At 45.6% G+C, this 19,503-nt stretch overlaps 1 protein-coding gene across 3 annotated transcripts; it reads right to left on the bottom strand.

The window, feature by feature from the left end:
- Positions 1-976: 976 nt before the first annotated feature.
- Positions 977-19,471, bottom strand: LOC310829170 (uncharacterized protein). 3 transcript variants are annotated; one of them, XM_083707339.1, is made up of 15 exons: positions 16,866-19,471; positions 16,016-16,312; positions 15,488-15,641; positions 14,438-14,724; positions 13,764-14,072; positions 12,060-12,210; positions 11,005-11,211; positions 9,388-9,712; positions 7,781-7,932; positions 7,237-7,286; positions 6,238-6,408; positions 5,707-5,796; positions 4,378-4,531; positions 1,789-1,937; positions 977-1,123 (listed from the first exon to the last, which is right to left on the bottom strand). In XM_083707339.1, exons 1-15 carry the CDS (start codon positions 17,158-17,160, stop codon positions 1,059-1,061), a joined length of 2,856 nt encoding a protein of 951 aa, XP_083563465.1. In that variant the 5' UTR covers positions 17,161-19,471; the 3' UTR covers positions 977-1,058. The 3 variants fall into 3 exon arrangements, with proteins under 3 accessions (XP_083563465.1, XP_083563464.1, XP_083563466.1); XM_083707338.1 differs by lacking the exon at positions 977-1,123 and having other exon boundaries at positions 1,143-1,937; XM_083707340.1 differs by lacking the exons at positions 977-1,123; positions 5,707-5,796 and having other exon boundaries at positions 1,143-1,937.
- Positions 19,472-19,503: the final 32 nt, after the last annotated feature.

The following is a 19,503-nucleotide window of genomic DNA, read 5'->3' as shown; positions in this document are numbered from 1 at the left end:
GAGACACACAGAGTGTCAATTCTAAAGTCGCAGGGGCGCAGGGAGAGTGAACGGGAAGCAAGAGAAGGAGAAGGAGCCCTCACACACACACACAGACACACAGAGTGTCAATTCTAAAGTCGGAGGGAGAGCGCAGGGGCGCAGGGAGAGTGAAGGGGAAGCAGGAGGAGGAGAACGATAGCTCAAGCACACACACACACAGCCCCTACAGTGGCTAATCCAAAATCGGACAGCAAAAAACTGCAGGCAGGGACAGAGAGCAGGGGGTTGTTTTAAAGCAGCCAACCCCGTTCTGCTTCTCTCCCTCCTCCCGGCTAGGCTGGCTGAAAAGCTTTGCTGCTACCTAGCAGCTCAGTGGGGAGGAGAGAGGAACGGCTAGGCTGGCTGAAAAGCTTTGCTGCTACTTAGCAGCTCAGTGGGGAGGAGAGAGGAACATAGAGGACGGGGCTGTTTTAAAGCAGCCAACTCCCGCTCTGCTTCTCTCCCTCCTCCCCGGCTCCACTAGCTGACAGGAGCCGCTTATACCCGCTTTGCTGTTTCAAAGCAAGCCACGGACTGCTCACAACTGCAGCAGATTCCCTCGCCATCTGTAGGCATTCGCTCCATAACACGCACAGACATTTCCCCTTACTTTCTAGGAGGAAAAATCTGCGTGTTATGGAGCGAAATTTACGGTAAATCCTACACAATTCTGGAGTGGAGTCCCTAGGACAATTGGTGAGACAAAAGTCTTCAGAAATTTATGGCTTTTTTTTTTTTTTTAGCTGCTACTGCAGACGTGGTCCACCTTCTTATTAACTTATTGTGGTCTGCCAACAGATTGCAAATACTATTGGTCAGGGTCCAGGAAAACTAAAATAGTAGCATAGCATAAACCCTGTTATTGAACAGGAGTAAAAGGTGTAAGATTAAGATATTATTATTATTATTATTATTATTATTATTATTATTATTATTATTATTATCATGCAACCCTAACATTTAAAACTTCCCTATACAGATTTTAGGGACATTTGGGGAAAATACAACATTCCCCACTCCCAAATAACAATATTAACTTAGCCCAAGCTAAAATACTTTACCAACACTCTTTGTCCCCCAGAAGAGATGTTGCTCAAGGCACCTGTCAGGAAAGTGCAAACTTTTCTTTAAAAAATATTTTTTATTAAATATATTTTAGTTTACACAAGTACGTGCATTGTCTCTTTTTTCAGGTTGTCAAGTCTTTTCTGTAGATCAGTAACATTCCATGTGCAATATTAGTGCTGTATATAGCATAACATTAGGGGATGGGGTGGTAAAACTAGGAAAGCGCAAACTGAAAAGGTGAATGAAAAGCGGCAGAGAAACAAATATAAAATAGTCTCCTGAGAAAGGTTCATTCCAACCTTGATTTTATATTTGACTGGCATTTTATCCAATCTAATTGTTCAGTTTGGTTGGCACTGTATCCATTTCTTATGCATCCATTACTTTAGAAGTAATGTTTTCTTTAAAAAATGGAAAGCTTTCCACATACGGAGTAAAAAAGATAGCAGCAGAAAATTGTGTGCTTTGGAGTCTTTCTCCCTGACTTCGATGGGCTCTTTAAAAAAGAGCAATCAGTGCATAAGCCACCGTTTCCTAAATATTCAGAAATAGGCAGATCTTTCCAAGCTCATAGCCTTAGCTCTTCCAGACAGTAGAGGAATAACTTATGCATTATTTCTTTTTTCCCCAGCACCGTGTTGACCAGGCTCTCCACAAACTCCTGTGCATGATTCATCTGACTCAGGCATAAACACTCGCCCTTCGTAAGAAGACGGTTTTCTTCTGCTATATTCAGGAATGCCTCTCGGTTTCTTTGAAGAGCAAAATCTTCCGTTAACTTCCCTTTAGACTTCTTTATACAATCAGCAGGCTTTTCAGCAGAAGGCAGAGATTCCAAACAAATGGAGCTGAGAATCAAGGGGAAGCAACATTACAACACACACACAATATATCTGTTTTCCAGGGCCTCCCACCTGTCAATCACCTGAAATCACAGTAAGATTATCTTACTGCCCTTTCAGCAGCCTGTATCATCCAAACCACACAGGCAAAGACACAGAGGTGTTGCTTTCGGCAGGTGGCTGCATCTTGGCCTTCCCCACACCTGATGTTAAGCACAATGTTACGGGGGAGGGGGGAGCACTGTTAATGGATAAATCTGAAGGCTCCCTTGGACAAAAAAACAAGGACACCAGCCAGGAATACCAGAGCAAAACAGCAGCCAGTAGGCTTGGTCTTTATTGAAGACTGTCGTGACAGGACTCCCACCTGCCACAAGGTGGAACAAGATGGAAGCTCAGAACAAAAGAGCCCCCAAACTTTTATTAGCTGCTAATCCCCATGTTATACCCCCCCAAACTACATTACTCATACATCACTGTTACATCATGAAAGGGGAGGTCTGGTGGCAGTAATCTGAGCATCCTGGACCCTGCCCCATGGTTCCCCTTGCCCTCCACCAAACACCCATCAAGTGTAACAAAAGAGATATTTACATTTCCCTGTTTCCCAGCCAAGTTAATCACACCCTTTTGTCTTCATCTGGATTTGTTATTTCTGGAATGCCTGCCTGTCTGGCACTCAGGTATCAGGATGCCAGGGATTATCACTCAGGCAGAGGGGCTGCTGAGTAGCTGAGCTCACGTCTATATGAATTTCTGAAGTTTTCCCAGTGAGCCAGTACATAGATACATTTATCAATGAATTGTTACATTTGGTATCGTGCAGCAAAGGCCCTTTGAATAGATAGGAAGAAACCGTGATGAAGTGTTTTGTGGGGACAAATCACAAAAATCACAAAAGCGATTGTGCTGATTTTTTTAGTGGGCTGCATGTGCATGATATCTGCTGGAGGGGCAACCCCCCCCCCCCACTATACATAAATTCCTGCAACAGCACATAGGGCAAATGGGTTTGGCTTGGCCAAAAATATCTTATGGGCCGAATAGAGAGGCCTGCCAAGCCTAATTAGGTCCTTAACTGCTGCCATAAATCTAGCAATAATCTAAACAGCGATAAAATCCAGGGATCCATAGTACAAAATCTCCAACCACCCATTAAAAGGGGAGGTCTTCAATCTCTCTTAAACACTTCAAGGAACAAGGCCTGTGTGTGATGTAATCCACTGGAGCAGTCAAAATACAACATTCCATTTTTCCCTAGTGTGGACACAGACAGGGGGATGTCACTCCAGCCAGTATAACTTCCTGTTACACCAGGTAGGTGGGGGGTGACCCTTGCAGACCCCACAAAAGGTCCAGTCATGCAGCCATCTTTCTCTCTTTTGATTCTCTTGGACTGCACTGCTGGCTCTTAGCCAGCAGCACACGGGATCAATCCCCATATGGGATGAATCCACACCTTTCTCTGTAACTGTAACTACAAGCTAAAGCCTGCCTTCAAGGATCATACTGTGAACTGAATAAAAGTAACAAGAAGTTTACTTAAAGGAAAGACTATTGTGTCTTTATTCTTTTGAGAGGGATCAAAAGGGGTCTTACCAGGAAGAAATCCAATCTGGGCATGCCAGACTGGATTGCTTAACTAAAGAGATTCAAATGAATCTGCAAACTAGATTCCTGTTGTATTGAGGGGAATGTGCTCTGCTACATGACTCTCTAGCGCGAGTGAAGGAAGGATAACATTTAATCAATATATCTTCTCCTACTATCCACAACATTCCTACAGCCTGCTGCACAGGCTCTCTCACTCTTTCCTCCTTAGGCTGCTGGTGGGGAGACTAGATTATTCCTGTTAGCTTGGAGATGGCTATAGGTCACCTCCTCCCCACCCTAAACCTCATTTCTGTCTGGTTAATCCTCTCCACCCTCTTCCAACTGTCAAGTTTCTATGGCCACCCCAACTGCCTTTAAATATTCCTTTCAACTCCTCCCACTGCCCCAGCCTGGCCCACTTCCTGTGGCATCTCATACTCTCCTCTCCGCTTCAGATGTGTGCCCCAGACACAGCTCCATACAACATCATTCCAACCCATCCCAAATGTTTAACTCAGCTTCTGAAAACCATCCAGTAGCCCTACAGTTACCATAACAACACCACTGCATTTCACATGTGGCCTCAACCATCCAACTCAACATCACTTCCTTGCTGGGGATAACAGCCCTGTCCCAATCAAACAAGTCTTTGCCCGAAACTGACCTGTACAGTATTTCAGTTCCCCACATTCTTACTACTGGCTGCTCCTGGGACACAGCCACAGCAATTGAGAACAGAAGAAGAAGGTGGACGTCCAGTCCTGGTGTAAACATGGCCCCTAGCGTGGTCCTCCAGCAAAAACTGGGCAATACTGGGCAATGCCTCAGCTCATCACTTGAGCACAGAAATTACCCTTTGGTAGCTGTTCTTGAAGAAGCGCCTCTCCCCGAATCCTCTTTTGTCTCCATGGTACAGGGCACGGCACAGTCCACTTCCGACCAAGGGCGCTTTATTCCACTCTGATGTCCGGCCTGGTCCTGAGCGACCCTTAAAGGGAGGACTTTTGCTAGAAAGCAAACACAGAGAAAGAGATTTATTTAATCAACCCAATGGCTTATCTGCCCTGGGGAAACAGACCAATTACGTGCTCACCAGCAACAGCCGGTGGGGACTCTGTTTATGAGGAGAGTGGCTTCCCTGCCCTCTGAACCAACAGCAAAAGCCATGGTGGTTGTTAAGAGATTGATTCAAAATGTTGGTTATTAGTTGGGACCTAATAGCGAGGTCCCAACTAAAGAAGATTAGCAACTTAAACTGATGGAATATGCGCAGCTTGCGGACCTAACATACAAAATAAGAGAACAAGAAGAATATACATTTAAAGAAGATTGGAAAATGTTTATTAAGATAAATTCAACAGTGTAAATAAGTTTTGATGGATGGAATAATGGAATACTGAATGGTCTGGTTTATATAAAATATGCAGGGATTTATGTTATGCAAAATGAACCATGAAAAGAGAAGAAGGGAAGTTTTGGATATTTTAAAGTTGTTTAAATGACTATTCTAAATTGTAAAACAGAAAATTTAATAAAAATTTATATTATATTATATATATTATATTATATTATATTATTACACACACACACACACACACACACACACACACACAATGTTGGTTATTACTCCCTAGCTCAACTCATTTGGCTCCTTCACTGTTGACATCTAGTTAACATCGTCCTGCTCAAATGTGCTTTTGGTACACAGAACTGAGATTGGTATTATTATTATTATTATTATTATTATTATTATTATTATTACTGTATTTATATCCCATCAAGGAGCTCAAGGTGTGGTTCTCCTCCTCCCCATTTTATCCTAAAAACAACCCTATGAAGTAGGTTAGGCTGACAGTCTGTGACTGGCCCAAGCTCACCCTGTGAGCTTCATGGCTGAGTAGAGATTTGAACCCAGGTCTCCTAGGTCCTCGTCCGACACTCTAACCATTATACCACAACGGTCTGTTGGCCCCATTTATCCTGAGCTGCTTTTGTTTCTTTATTTTCTGCTGCAGTAATCTTTTTTTTTTTTTTAATTGTTCCATTAAAAAAAATAAATTTTGCCAGGCACCTCGGGCCTACACTTTGAGGAACAGAAAGGTGTGATAAATTTATTAGCACATTACTGCTACCTAGTGGATGGTTGAGAATACAAAACTGACAAGTAACATGGTTTTAGTACCTTTTGCCAAACTATCCTGAACTTCACGAACAGCAGTCTCAATGTGCGGCATGTAGCAGGCATAGATTTCCTCCATCTCCTGGCTGCAGACTGAGCAAAATTGAAAAGTAAACAAAAGAACAACACACTTTTCCCACACAGCTCTGACAGGGTTTTCTATGCATTCAAAATGGCACTAGGGTCAGTCCCACATCCACACGGAAAGCCCCAAAGCACTTATAAATTCTCTCATGGAGTCACATTTGTGTGCTTTGACTTCTGACATTAAGTCAGGGTTACCAGGGCGCAGCCCCAAAATCTGTTTTCAGTGCCTGGGTTTATGTAATGAACAAGAGGACCTTTGAAAATGTGCCATCTGCCACAACACTTTCCCCTCCAGAAGTGTATTTCTTTTGTCTCACAAGTTTTGGGGTTAAAGAAGGGCTTCTGAATCAGAAGACTCAACTTTTGAAGAGGCTTGAGGTCTAGCACCTTTAAAATAATAATAGGGACTGAAAGTCAGGGGCAGAGGTGAGAGGAGGTCACGTTTACCCTGGAAGGATGGTCTTTGGGCCTTTTCTTTCTGCCAGCACCTTTTCATTAGGCTGATCAGATTTTCCAGTTTCTCCACCTCGTGTATCTTCCCCTCCAGCTCCCGGGTGTTTGGCCTTTGATTCTCTTGGATTTGCATTCTGAAGATGGAGTTGTCTCTCTGAGGGTTGGCTGAGCAGGGATGGATATCGAGGCATTCAACAGAACATTTCCATGACATATCACTTGACACAGTCATAAGCAGGGGTGGCAAACCTTTGCCACATCAGGCCTCGCTATTTGGCCCACCGCCCTATAGGTGATGCAGCAAAGGGGGACTGCAACCACCAACTGGCTAATTGCTAGAGCCTGCAGGTTGCCATGCACAGTGCTTTGAATGCTCCAACCACCAGCTGATCACATGGACAAAAATGCGCCACCTGAACACAGGTGATTGACAGGCTAGCAGCCCCACCCACTTGTTCCACTTGGGCCATGGGGGTGGGGATAAGAGATAAGAATCTGGCACACCAGCCAGATCCAGTTCCCCTCCCCTGGCCTCAAGGCAACTTTAATTGCATAAGCCTTCTTTTCCCAGTACAGTGGTATCTCGGGTTAAGAACTTAATTCGTTCTGGAGGTCCGTTCTTAACCTGAAACTGTTCTTAACCTGAAGCACCACTTTAGCTAATGGGGCCTCCTGCTGCTGCCGCACCGCAGGAGCACGATTTCTGTTCTCATCCTGAAGTAAAAGTTCTTAACCCGAGGTACTATTTCTGGGCTAGCGGAGTCTGTAACCTGAAGCGTATGTAACCTGAAGCGTATGTAACCTGATTTGTATGTAACCCGAGGTACCACTGTATGTGCTTGACTCCCTGCCACAAGATGCTGTAGATGCCCCATTGGAAGGGTGACCATTTTTCTCTTGTGTTGGCTTCCCAGGGCACAACTGCATTGAATACATATTCTCTGTAATTCAGACAGGCAGAAGTAATCCATAAGCAGAAAGAGCACAACTCACATGGATACGGTTCCTTGCCGGTTAGCACTGAGAACATGAGGATCCCATAGCTGAAAAGAAAAAAAGCAAGTCGATTAAAAGCCCCTCCCAACTTCAACTGAGAACTTCCCTCTTCCTGTGGGACAGCAATATCAGTGGTCCCATGCCATTTTCCATCTCTTGGGCTTCTACATTACCCTGTACTATAGGTTAGTCAGCAGAAGGAACGTCGCAAGAGAGAGGTTAACCAATGTCAGGCTCACTGCCTTTATTCATTCACACAAGAAGCAGCCTTAGCAATCTGGCGCCCTCCAGATGTTTTGGAGTACAAATGCTACAAGCTCCAGCTGGGGCTGATGGGAATTGTAGTCCCAACAGCATCAGGTTGTGCAAGAGTATCCAACCCACAATGTGCTCCAAAGACAGGGACGTAAGGAGAGCCTTTCTGGATCGAGCCAATGGCCCATCTAGTTGAGCATCTGTCATGCTAACCTTTTCCCAATTCTATAGTGCTCATGCAATTGCGCCCACCCCCTTGTGCCCCACAGCAGACGCTTCTGTCCACCTGTAGACATCTGTGGCTGGCTCTGGCTTGTAGGACTCGGCAAAGGCTTCGGGGGGCATGTATTCGAGGGTCCCGCCAGATACTTCTGCGCTTTCAGAGGGGAGAGGGGAGCGCTGAGCCGTCCCAAACTTGGACAAGCCAAAATCGGCCACCTGAATGGGGGAGACAAGGCAAAACAGTGAAGAGAACTCCCAACTGGGACAACATAGGAAGCTGCTTCCTGCCAGGTCAGACTATTGGTCCATCTGGCCCAGTCATGTTCACATTGACTGGCAGCAGGAGCTGTCCAGAACGGGGACATTGCCAATCCTACCTGGAGATGCTGGTGACTGAACTGCAGGTGCTCTGCCTCTCAGCGACAGCTCCTTCCCAAGGTATTGCTTTCCTGCACTTTGTCCTCTTTAGGATTACTAACCGCGCTGCCTAACAAGCAACTGGGTTTTGCACCACTGCTCTGCACAGCAGGCAGACTCTCATCACAGGGGTGCAGCATCCCCTCTTCTGGTCTCCAAGCAGGAGACGCTCATAAAGAAACTTTATATTACAGAATTGTGGCAGCCAATGTGCCACTCTGGTTTCAGATAGTACATGGGTAGACGCGTCTTAAAAGCCCAGGACACAAATTTTCACAGCCCTCTAGCAACTATGGTGGCTCATTTACCAGAGCTAATGTATTTAGTGTTCACTCTGGAAGTGTATACTTGATTCTGAGCAAACAAAACCTCCTAGAGCAAAATATATACATCAGTATGACACCCCTGCCAAATATCATAGAATTATAGAACTGTAGAGTTGTAAAGGACCCCAAGAGTCATCTACCCCCTGCAAATTATGACCACAAACCCTTCATTTAATGATATGAGACTCTGCTAGGCCACAACCTATTTTTTTTTACTTATAATATGTAAGATTTCTAATACTTCTAATACTAAAATTTATCTTTGTTTTAAGGCAAGTGGCGTAAGGAACAAAAGCTGAGCGTATCATGAGGATGAAACATCATCACAGTGGAAAGTAGAGATTGCTGGTGTCTGCTTCAGAGAAATCACAAATAATGTCCATGAAGAGGGAACACGAATTGGCTGGTGCTATGACTGACCCTGCAGTGGCACAGTTTTTAATGGGACTTGTGTTTGTTATGCCAGAAACATTCAAATGAGTGTTTAATTATTCCAAGTCCATGGGGTCATGAAGAGTCGGACATGACTAAACGACTAAACAACAACAACAACATGAAGGCTACATTTTTTTGCTGAATATTGCAATCTTCCAACAACTGTAAGGAATTTGGATACATTGTACGATGGATGCGCTCATTTGCAACAGCACCGTGAACATGCAAGCTGCAAGAGCACATGGTGTAGGGTGGACTTGCTTCAGGAGGAGTTATAGCAGGAAACTCGAGAGGCCTGCTTACACCCAAGAACCCATTTCAGAATCTCAGCAACTTACAAGTGCTTCATGACACGGTTGCCTGGAGTCACTCAGCCGATGGAGAAAAACTTTCCCAGAATCAGAAAGAGAGCACTGACCTGGACTGGTCCCAATTAGAGAGAGAGAGAGAGAGAGAGAGAGAGAGAGAGAGAGAGAGAGAGAGAATGGCTCACCTTCACATTCAGAGCTTCATCCAGCAGGATGTTGCTGGGCTTGAGATCCAGGTGGAACCGCGGAGGATGGAGGCAGTGCAGGAAGTCTATCCCCAGGGCTACCTGGTAGAGGATGCGGATTCGCAGGGGCCAGGGCAAGGCACTGGACAGCAAGCCAGACAAGTTGCCGTTCTCCACATACTCCATCACTAGGCCCACTTCATTTCCCTTCTCGTAGAGACCATAAAGACGAGGGATGGGAGCGAAAGATGCCTCATCCATGAAGCGGGCTTCAGACAGGGCTTGCTGTCGGATGCAAGACACATTTGCGCTGGGTGCATTGGTGCTTGAGGGTGAAAGAGAGTCCACGGTGAGAGTCGAAGGGAAAGTTACAAAATACTGTTGAGACACAGACTCATTGAATGATGAACTCAAGATGAGGTTGCCTAATCAGAAGGTCTCAAGAGCTCCTGAGTCTGTCAAGAGCTGGTCTGAGTAGGTTGGGAGGAGATATGGAATGCTGTCTCACATCAAGTCAGATCAATCGTCCACTTAATTCAGTACAGCCGAAATCAGCCTTCACCAACGCATTTCCCACCAGATTTTTTGGACTATAACTCTTATCAGCCGCAGCCAACATCTGGAGGGAACCAGGTTTCGTGAAGGCCAGTCTACACTGACTAGCAATGGCTCTTCCAAGGTCTTAGGTAGGGATCTCTCCCGGCCTGACCTAGACAGACAGCTCTTCCCCCAGGAACTCCATGAATAAGGAGCATTAGCTACAAAATTCTGAACATGGAACCAAGATGTCAGCAGTCTACATTGGCCTGCCCTTGGGGTTTCCTTTGAAGGATCCAGGAAACAACCTGGTACCGTCCAAAGAAGGCACAACATACATTCCCAAGCCCTTAAAATTATTTGCCACATTGCTGAAGGCAGAGTGTCTGGGATTTGGGACCTTGTGGGTGCAAGATAGAGGCTCTACCACATCTGTATAACCAATTCAAGGTTAGATTACTGCAATGTGTTTTACGTAGGGCCGCCTCTGAAGACGGTTCGGAAACTTCAGCAAGTGCAGAATTCAGAGGCCAGGTTGCTCACCGGAGGAAAATGGTTTGAGCTTATTAAACCAATCCTGGTCAGACTGCACTTGGCTACCTATTCGTTTCTGGGCCCAATTCAAAGTGCTGGTTTTGACCTATAAAACTTTTAACAGCTCAGGACCGCAATACCTCAAGGCCCGCCTCTTTCCATATGAACCTACCCAGACCCCATCTTCTGAGGCCCTTCATCATGTGCCTCCTCCTCGAGAGGTCTGGAGGGTGGTAACAATCCGTCTGTGGAATGCTCTCCCCTGAGAAGTTCACCTGGTGTCTTCATTATATACCTTTAGGCACCAGGTAAAAACGTTCCTTTTTAACCAGCCCTTTGGTTGACCTGATCGACATCCTGTACCCTTTTAAAATGTGGCTCTTTTTTGGGGGGGGGTATTATTGGGTTATTGTTTTTACTTTGACTTTCTATATTGTGATCTTTTATGTGAACCACCTGAGACCTCTGGGTATAGGGCGGTATATAAATTCTAATTCTAATAATAATAATTCCACCCTCAACCACACACCCAACCACCAGCTTTACCGGTGGAAAATCTTCACCGCCACAATCCCCTTTTCTTTGTGCTGAGCTCGGAAGACGGTTCCAAAGCCCCCTCTGCCGATGTGTTGCAAGTTCTCCAAGCAGTTCTGGGGGATCCTCTCGTGGAACATCTCCAGACCAGGCGGTCTTTTGGAAGGAGCATGTGCCCCAAGCGAGGTCACTCCATTCTGACTTGCGCACAAAGCAGATCTTAAGGAGGGTGAAGGAGAGAAGAGAAGACCATTTACATATGTTACGATATACTATGAAAACAAGTGTGTGGTGTGCCGGGTAGACTAATGAGTTGGAGCAGGGGAAACCTGAGTTCAAATCCCTCCTCAATTTGGCAACTCTACTCAAGCCAAAGAAATGTACCATCTTGTTGCCCCCAGTAGCCACCTAAATGCCAGCAGGAAGCTCTAGCAGATGATGCACTTTCACAGCATTCTTCCCTGGTATTTGGCGATATGCTGTCACTGCACAGCTAACCCATCATGGCTAGCAACTTGTTGCAAATGAATGAGCCTGATCCCATTGGATGGCCATCATCTTAATGTTAAGATAAGCTAACGGCCTTTGCCACATTCTGTGACAGTGAGCTCCACAAAATCGGTTGTCTGAAGATGCCCTTTTATCTCTCCTGACATCTCTACCAACACTCAAATTTCCCTGGGTTGCCCCTTCAAATCCCACCTGAAAAATCCATCTTTCTCACAAAGATTATGGCAGTTGGCATGCCCTGCTGTAAATAACCCTAAGAATGTTTAAATGAAATGGATGTGAATTCTTATTCCGTACTCTCCCATCCCAGCTATGCCACATGTATTAAATTATAGATTGCAAGTCCCTCTTGGCCTCCGTAAATTATCATGCGTACTGAGGGTGCTATACAAGCCCAAATTAAGAACCGCATTTTGTCTATCCACTTTCTCCACAGTGCAAAAGCACCAGGAGAGAGAACGGCAGACGCCTAAGCTATAGCTCTGTTGTAGGCATAGTCTTTAACAAGTTGTGATGATTGACAACTCTTTAACTCATTGCTTAAGCACAGAGATCACCTTTTGGCGGCTCCTCCTGATGAATCTTCTCTCCCCAGATCTTCCTCTTCAATTACAGGTACATCTCCTGCTAGCACATGGGAGAACTCATTTCTTAAATTCTGGAAATTTGCAGCTGCCTCTGGAAATCTCATGATTGCAGGTGACCTTCCTGAGAGAAATTGAGAGAGTGCAGAGATAAACCAGACTTACAGTGTCATCCTAACCGGTCTGCTCAGAAGTAGGTCCTACTGAATTCAGTGGGTCTCCCTCTAAAGTTAGAGGAGTCAGGATTGCAGCCTTACTTGAACGATGGCCTATCTCTCCATACTACATGTGTGCGCTAGAGTAAGCTGGTTAATATGTTTCGGATATACGCTTAGTACACTCAAGTCTCCCTGTGAGGCTGACCACTCTGCTTTTGACTAAGCACATGTTGTGAACTTTTATGCTGTAGTGTAGACTTTTATGGACTTGAGTCTGTAGGGCTGTAAAGCTGATGAGGTTCCCCCTCTTCATTGCTTTACACAGCCCCCAAAATATGTACAACAAGGAGCACAACTGAACACTGCCCACTGTCTATCCCCAAAATATACTTCTTCTTTTTTCAGTTTTGCTTTTCATTTTCACACACTGGGTCTGCAACTTATGCTCACTTTACTTATGTGATCTCAACCTTATGCAGGTGGGGGGAAATAAATAAATGGAAGGGGGGAAAGCAGCCATTCCCTGCTCTCAATTTATTTATTCTTCCCCCCACCTGCACACCCCCTGGGCTTTCCCACTGTGGAGAGAGTTTTTTTAGTCTTCTGCCTTGCCCGCTAGCCTCTGGGAAGGAGGCAAAACCTTCTCAGAGCCCAGTAAGCAGCAAACAGAAAGGAAGGATACAGGAAGAGCTATAAGAGTGACAGTATTCCAGAAAGAGCATTGTAATTCAAGACTATTGCCCTTCCTAAGCACTTTATCGAATAATGTTTTTCCTCAGGAACACACTTGACCTTAAACATCTCTGTAAAAAAACCCAGAAAACACTTTTGCAAGGCTTTCATCCTATCCAAAGTCGTTTGAGAGAAGGCCCCATTAAACTGAGCAGATTTATCTCAAAGTAAGTGGGTGGCGCGGTGGGTTGAACCACAGAGTCTAGGGCCTGCCGATCAGAAGGTCGGCGGTTTGAATCCCCACAACGGGGTGAGCTCCCGTTGCTCAATCTCTGCTCCTGCCAACCTAGCTGTTCGAAAGCACGTCAAAGTGCTAGTAGATAAATAGGTATCGCTCCAGCGGGAAGGTAAACGGCGTTTCCGTGCGCTGCTCTGGTTCGCCAGAAGTGGCTTGGTCATGCTGGCCACATGACCTGGAAGCTGTACGCCGGCTCCCTCGGCCAATAAAGCGAGATGAGCGCCGCAACCCCAGAGTCAGTCATGACTGTACCTAATGGTCAGGGGTCCCTTTACTTTTACCTTTTAAGTATACACAAATAGTGCTGCTAAGCTGTTCAAAATACAAATGCACCATGAGAAACATTATAAGTGCAGTGGCCTAGCACAAAAATATTTCACTTCTATCCAATTGTTCCATACAGCTGATAGAAGCCGTATATAATGAAAGTGTTTACTTTCAAAAACGTCCCAACTAGACGCTCCAAATAGGACTCATTGTAAGTCTGAACACTTCTGACAAAGGCATGTGCTGAATAACTGGCTATTTAAAAGTAGAACTGTGTCTTACCAGTTATAGCCAAAGGGTTTAATTCGTCAATGTCTTCAACTTCTTCATTTTCTTGTCCGTTCTCAATCATTCTCCTTCTGATGCGTTTTCTGCCATCAACCATTTCGATTGACGTGGATACACACTTGAAATCTCCTGCCCCAAGAGCATCAAATGATGCAGAGAGCGTGAGAGAGAATGAAATAAGACCCCCTTGTCTCAAATGGCGAAGCGAAGGAAAATCCTTCCCAAAGGAAGGAAATCTACAGGAGGCTTCATTTCTGTTTCCACACTGCCATTGTCCATGACCACACCAACCATCGAGGTGGCCTGGGGAACAACAAAAATTATAATGAAAACACTCTCTATAGACATCATTAAGGTGGGTCTAAAAAAATTAAATCCTTCCTTAAATTAGGATTTTTTCCCCCTACACTAGTACTATGAAACAAAATCAAGGGGGAGGTGAGGGGAAAACAAATATGAAAAATACTGAATCTGAGGCTGTTGGTGTATTGTAATAGAGAGTTCTGATGCACCTGGACCAGGTAAGAAACAAAAACTCCTCCTTTCTCCGAAACTCTGAAAGATCCTCTTTCAGATGAGATGCTCTGGATTACCAAGAATAGTTTTCCTTCACCTCTCAGACTCCCCACACCCAGCTCAGTGTGCACCCGGGACTCCGCTCTCCTTACCATCATTCTCTGTGATAGCGAGAAGATTCCTCTCCAGATCTCTTTGGTTGATGGATTTCAGCACCGTGAGGACCACCTCCACAGCATAATGCTCATCGTAGAAGCCAAGCAGCAGCTGGGTCAGGTCAATGGGATCTGCCTTCTCCAAGCGCCCTCTGGGGATGTTGCTGTAGCCCTTCTTGACTGGGAGCGAGTTGAGACGGTACTTGAATGCCCTCAAATTGTATGTTGCCAAGTTCTCCAGGGTGCCCAAAAGACGGCTGTGTGTGGTCTTCGCCACTGTACTTCTGCAACAAAATGGCAAAGCAAAAGAAATGTCAAAGTTAGGCAGGAAGGGGAACAGTCTCAGTCTGCTGCAAAACCAACAACTCTGTGTGATGCTGGCTGGAGGTAAAGGGCATGATGTCAGCATGAAACCTACACTTTCTCAAGCTTTCTATCCCCAGTGATATGCCAACAACTAAATAGTGGCAGATTGAGGCAGAATTCACTGTAATTAGCTGGCAATTACCGGCATTATATCTATTCCAGCTTCGAAAATGACTAAATTATTTGCTGCTGCATTTTCCTTGCGGCTCGGTTTCCATCAGACAGGTATCTACTCTGTATTGTGACAGCGTCCCCATTTTAGGCAGAATTTGCGGATCCAGAGGGTTATTATAGCCAACACTAGTCTCAATGGGTCAAAACAGGCCCATAGAAACTAATGGATATAATTAATTTAGGTTACTTACAATAGGTTTACTCCAAGTAGAACTTTGTTGAATATAGGCCAGTGGTTCTAAGTGAAGAAAGCTCTTCTTTTCTATTTTCTTTTCCACCTCACCTCCACGTGCCTCTCAAAGTATTTTTACCCACCTCCTATAATTTCTTCTCCAGTTCTCATTGCACACTCAGCTTGCACCTTATTCTACTTAATACAAAACACCAACAGAGAGGGACAGTGTTGCAGCGGCAGCCGAGGTGTAAGTGTGGCATGGAGCAAGGAGTGCCATAAAGTTGTGTGGTTCTTGGCAACAGTTCCGTCCATCGCTTAAGCACTGAGATTACCTCCTAGTGTTTTTTCCTGACGAAACCTTTCCTGCCACATCATCTTTTGCCTCTACCAAATGAGATAACTCTCCACCCAGTACTTCAGTAACCTTGATTTTTAAGTTCTTGCAATTGGCAATGGACTCTGTCTCTCCGATGGTTGCAGATGATCCTGTTGACAGGGGGGGGGGGGAAATGAGAGAGGACAGATAAGATCAGCCTTACTCAAGAATCTTTCACAGAAAAATTCAGTGCCCAATGCCCACGCAACATTGCTTTTCACCTGTAATCATGTAATATAAAAAGGAAGTGTAAAAAAAAAAGATACGGATAATCTCAGCAGGTGGAAAACTTAACCTACTGGCAATTAAGGTGAAAACTGGTATTATTAGTGCAAATGAGCTGTTTATAAATACTTTACCTTAGCTGCCATTTGAAGTCTTTCCAGAAGGTTCCAATGGAATGCTCAAATTGGTTCCATTCAACATTTATGTTAAACATCTGCATTTAATAACTAGTTATTTAAAAGGAGAAACCACTTCTTACCATTTATAGCTAAAGTATTTGATTGGTCAACTACAACTTCTACTCTTTCTTGTCCATTTTCAACCATCCTCCTTCTAGTAATGCTTTTGCCACCGACTGTTTTGGTTCTGGTCGATGCAAACTTGAAGTCTCCCATCCCACAGCTGTCAAATGAAGTGAAGAGCCGGAGAGAGAAGGAAGGATCTCTCAAAGAACGAAGTGAAGCAACATCTCTCTCAAAGGAAGGAAACACTCTTCCACCAATGTTTCTGATTTCTCGCTGCCATTGCCTCAGACCAAAGCAGCCATCGAGGAAGGCTGGGAATATTAAAAGAAAAGTTCACATAGAAAACGGTCTCTGATTAAAAAACCAAACAGTAGCACAGAATTCCCCCTGTAGGAACTGCTGGATTATAATCCATAAGAAAAAAAAACTTATAAATAAAATAAATAATAAAAGTATTATTAAAAGTATTTAATAAAATTATGAATAAAAGTATTATTAAAAGTATTTAATAAAATTATGAACAAAAGTATTATTAAAAGTATTTAATAAAATTGTTAATAAAACTATTAATAAAAATTAAAATGTGGAGATTAAAGAACAGAATTAATCTGGTAGGTGAAGTGAAAGAAAGGTTAAGTCCTATGCCAGCCTGTTGATTTAGGAGTTTTTATCCACCTTCACCTGCAGCAAGGAAGAGGGATACACGTGGGCCAGGTAAAATCCCCAAACTCTCCTGCTTTTAGCCTGTCCCAGATGATCTGGACTCACCAAGAGCAGATTTCCCCCATCACTAAGACCATTTATGCAGTCACGACCCTCCCCCGGCCCAGTGTGCTTCTGCGACCCCCCCGCCCCTCTCCTTACCACCACCGCCGTTGACTTGCAGGAGCTTCTCCCGCAGGTCTCTCCGGTTGATGCATCCCAGCACCTTGAGCGTCACCTCCATAGCGCCATCCTCCGCGTAGTAGCCGAGCAGCAGGCGGCACAGGTCCAAGCGATCCGCCTTTTGCAGCCGCCCCTTGGGGATGCTACTATAGCCCTCCTCGGCCGGGAGCGCGTTCAGATGGAACTTGAACTGCTTCAGATCGTACTCCTTCAAGTCCTCCAGGGCGTCCGCCAGGTGGTCGCGGACAGTCCTCTTGTCCTCCTCCTCCGCCATCGCGTTTTCTCCTTCCCCGAGGAGAAAGGGAGCAAAGAGAAGTCCGACCCCGCGGCAAAACTTGCCCCCGACGGCTGTGGGGGGCGGGGGGAGATGGCAGCAGCTTGAAACCCCGCCGTGGGCCAAAGGCGGCGGGCGGGGCGCCGTCTGTTAAAGGCAAGGATCCGCTTTCGCTTTCAGTTCCCTCCTCCCCCCTTCCTCTGTCCCGGAAGGATAAAAGTGAAGCGGGCTGGCAGTGGTGTAAACCGAGGAAGAAATCGGGCCCCAGGCAAGCCGGTGCAGCAGGAAGCAGAACGGCGGATTTGGGCAGCGAGGCGTCGAAGGAGACGGGCTCTCTTTTTGTTGCAGCCTGGAAATCCAAAGCAGGTTTAGCCTCCAGCGCCTAACCCCGTCGTATAAACCACGGACTACATCGCAGGGTTGTCGTACTTTCCCATACCCTCCGACATTTCTCCGATGGAAATGGAGACACCCTAAGGACGCGGGTGGCACTGTGGGTTAAACCACAGAGCTTAGGGCTTGCCAGTCAGGTCGGCGGTTCAAATCCCCTCGACGTGAGCTCCCGTTGCTCGGTCCCTGCTCCTGCCAATCTAGCAGTTTGAAAGCACCTCAAAGTGCAAGTAGATAAATAGGTACTGCTCCAGCGAAGGTAAATGGCGTTTCCGTGCGCTGCTTTGCTTCGCCAGAAGCAGCTTAGTCATGCTGGGCACATGACCTGGAAGCTGTACGCCGGCTCCCTGGTCAGTAAAGCGAGATGAGCACCGCAAACCCAGGGTCGGTCACGACTGGACCTAATGGTCAGGGGTCCCTTTACCTTTAAGGAAAAGCAGGACATTCCCTAATCAAATCAGAAACTGGGACGGGCTTCTGTAAATTTAGGGCTGTCCCTGGGAACCAGGGACACTTGCAGGGTCCTTCTTTCTTCTCATTGCCCACCCAGTTGCTGGACGCTGGGCTGAGCTGCAGGACTGTCATTACCAGTTGGTTTCTATATCCACTGGCAGGGGAATTTTTTTATTGGTAAAACAGGAAACATTTCTTACATTGACACCCAACTTCCTCCGAAGAATCCTGAGGGCTTTACTTACCGAGTTTGATTTTGGTTGTGGCTGATGGGAGTTGTGGTCCAACACATCTGGAAAGCACCAAGTTGACAAAGGCTCGTCTGGTCTGGAATCTACAGTATGTACTTGGGAGACTGTATCTCCCGGTGTTTGTGTTGGGGGTTAAGCAACGGCGCTTGCAATGTTAACTGAACCAGTGGAGGGCGATCAGACAGAAAGGCAACCTTGTACCATGAGGGATGCCGATGCTGTGGCTACAACAAGCACAGATTTTATCGTAAATCAGAGAACTAGATGGGTTAAGAGCTTGAGACAAACCCTTTGTTATCTTTTGCAAATTTATCAGTTCTCTGCAGATTGAGAAGATTGCACGTTGTGCAAAATCATGCTCTCCAGCTGCTTTGAGGGTGTGGCAGTGCTCAGAGTTGTGTGGGGATATCACCTGCTCCTGTGACCAGGTTGGAAGTTGTATGCTTTAAATCCCTGGTTCTCAAACGTTCCCCCCTCACAGACCATTAAAAAACTTCTAATGTTCTTGGTGAATCACTTGATGCCTGTTGCAGCAGTTGTGATGTGCTAGATGCTGTAAACGGCATTTCTGTGCGCTCTGGCTTCCGTCACGGAGTCCCGTTGCGCCAGAATTGGTTTTGTCATGCTGGCTACATGACCTGGGAAGCTGTTTGCGGTCAAACATCAGTTCCCTTGGCCTGAAAGCAAGATGAGCACCACACCTCATGGTCGCCTTTGACTGGACTTAACCGTCCAGGGGTCCTTTACCTTTTCCCTAGATGCTGTTATGTGCCGAGAACCATTGTGGTGTAAAGGTTAGAGCATTGGAATGGCGCATAGGAGACCAGGACTCTACTCCCTACTCAGTCACGAGGCTCACTGGGTGCCCCTGGGCCAGTCACTGTCCCTCCACCTAACCTACCTCACAGGGTTGTTGTGAGGATAAAATGGGAAGGGGACACCCATGTATGTCACCTTGAAATTCTTGGAGGAAACATCAGTATATAAATAGCTAATATTTTAGTTTTATTGCTTCTTTTATTATATTGTACTTCATTGTATTACCCATTTGAATTCCATAGAATTCAGATTTCGAGTGGTCTTCCAGGATGAAGCTCACCAGCCACAGTTTGCAAACCCCAGGTCTAAACAAATGCTGTTGCACCGTTTCAGCAAAAGGGTTGCCCTAAAAGTTGCCCACAGATGTGTGTTACAATGTGCATGTCTGAACCCACATGTTTGTCCAGCATGGACCTAAAATAGGAATGTA

Source organism: Podarcis gaigeae, assembly GCF_964106915.1.
Source record: "Podarcis gaigeae genome assembly, chromosome: 13".
NCBI classification, from domain to species: domain Eukaryota; kingdom Metazoa; phylum Chordata; class Lepidosauria; order Squamata; family Lacertidae; genus Podarcis; species Podarcis gaigeae.
The sequence above is the reverse complement of the archived record's forward strand: the minus strand, read 5'-3'. Positions and strand labels throughout refer to the sequence as shown.

What these genes read in the sequence shown, in the direction of transcription:
- LOC310829170 (XM_083707338.1), bottom strand. Translation starts at nt 17,160, where the DNA reads ATGGCGGAGGAGGAGGACAAGAGGACTGTCCGCGACCACCTGGCGGAC. An exon ending in TCAGGAGGAGCCGCCAAAAG is followed by an intron (nt 11,212 to 12,059) that starts GTGATCTCTGTG and finishes ACCCTCCTTAAG; the next exon opens with ATCTGCTTTGTGCGCAAGTC. An exon ending in CCAAAGACCATCCTTCCAGG is followed by an intron (nt 5,797 to 6,237) that starts GTAAACGTGACC and finishes AATTTTGCTCAG; the next exon opens with TCTGCAGCCAGGAGATGGAG.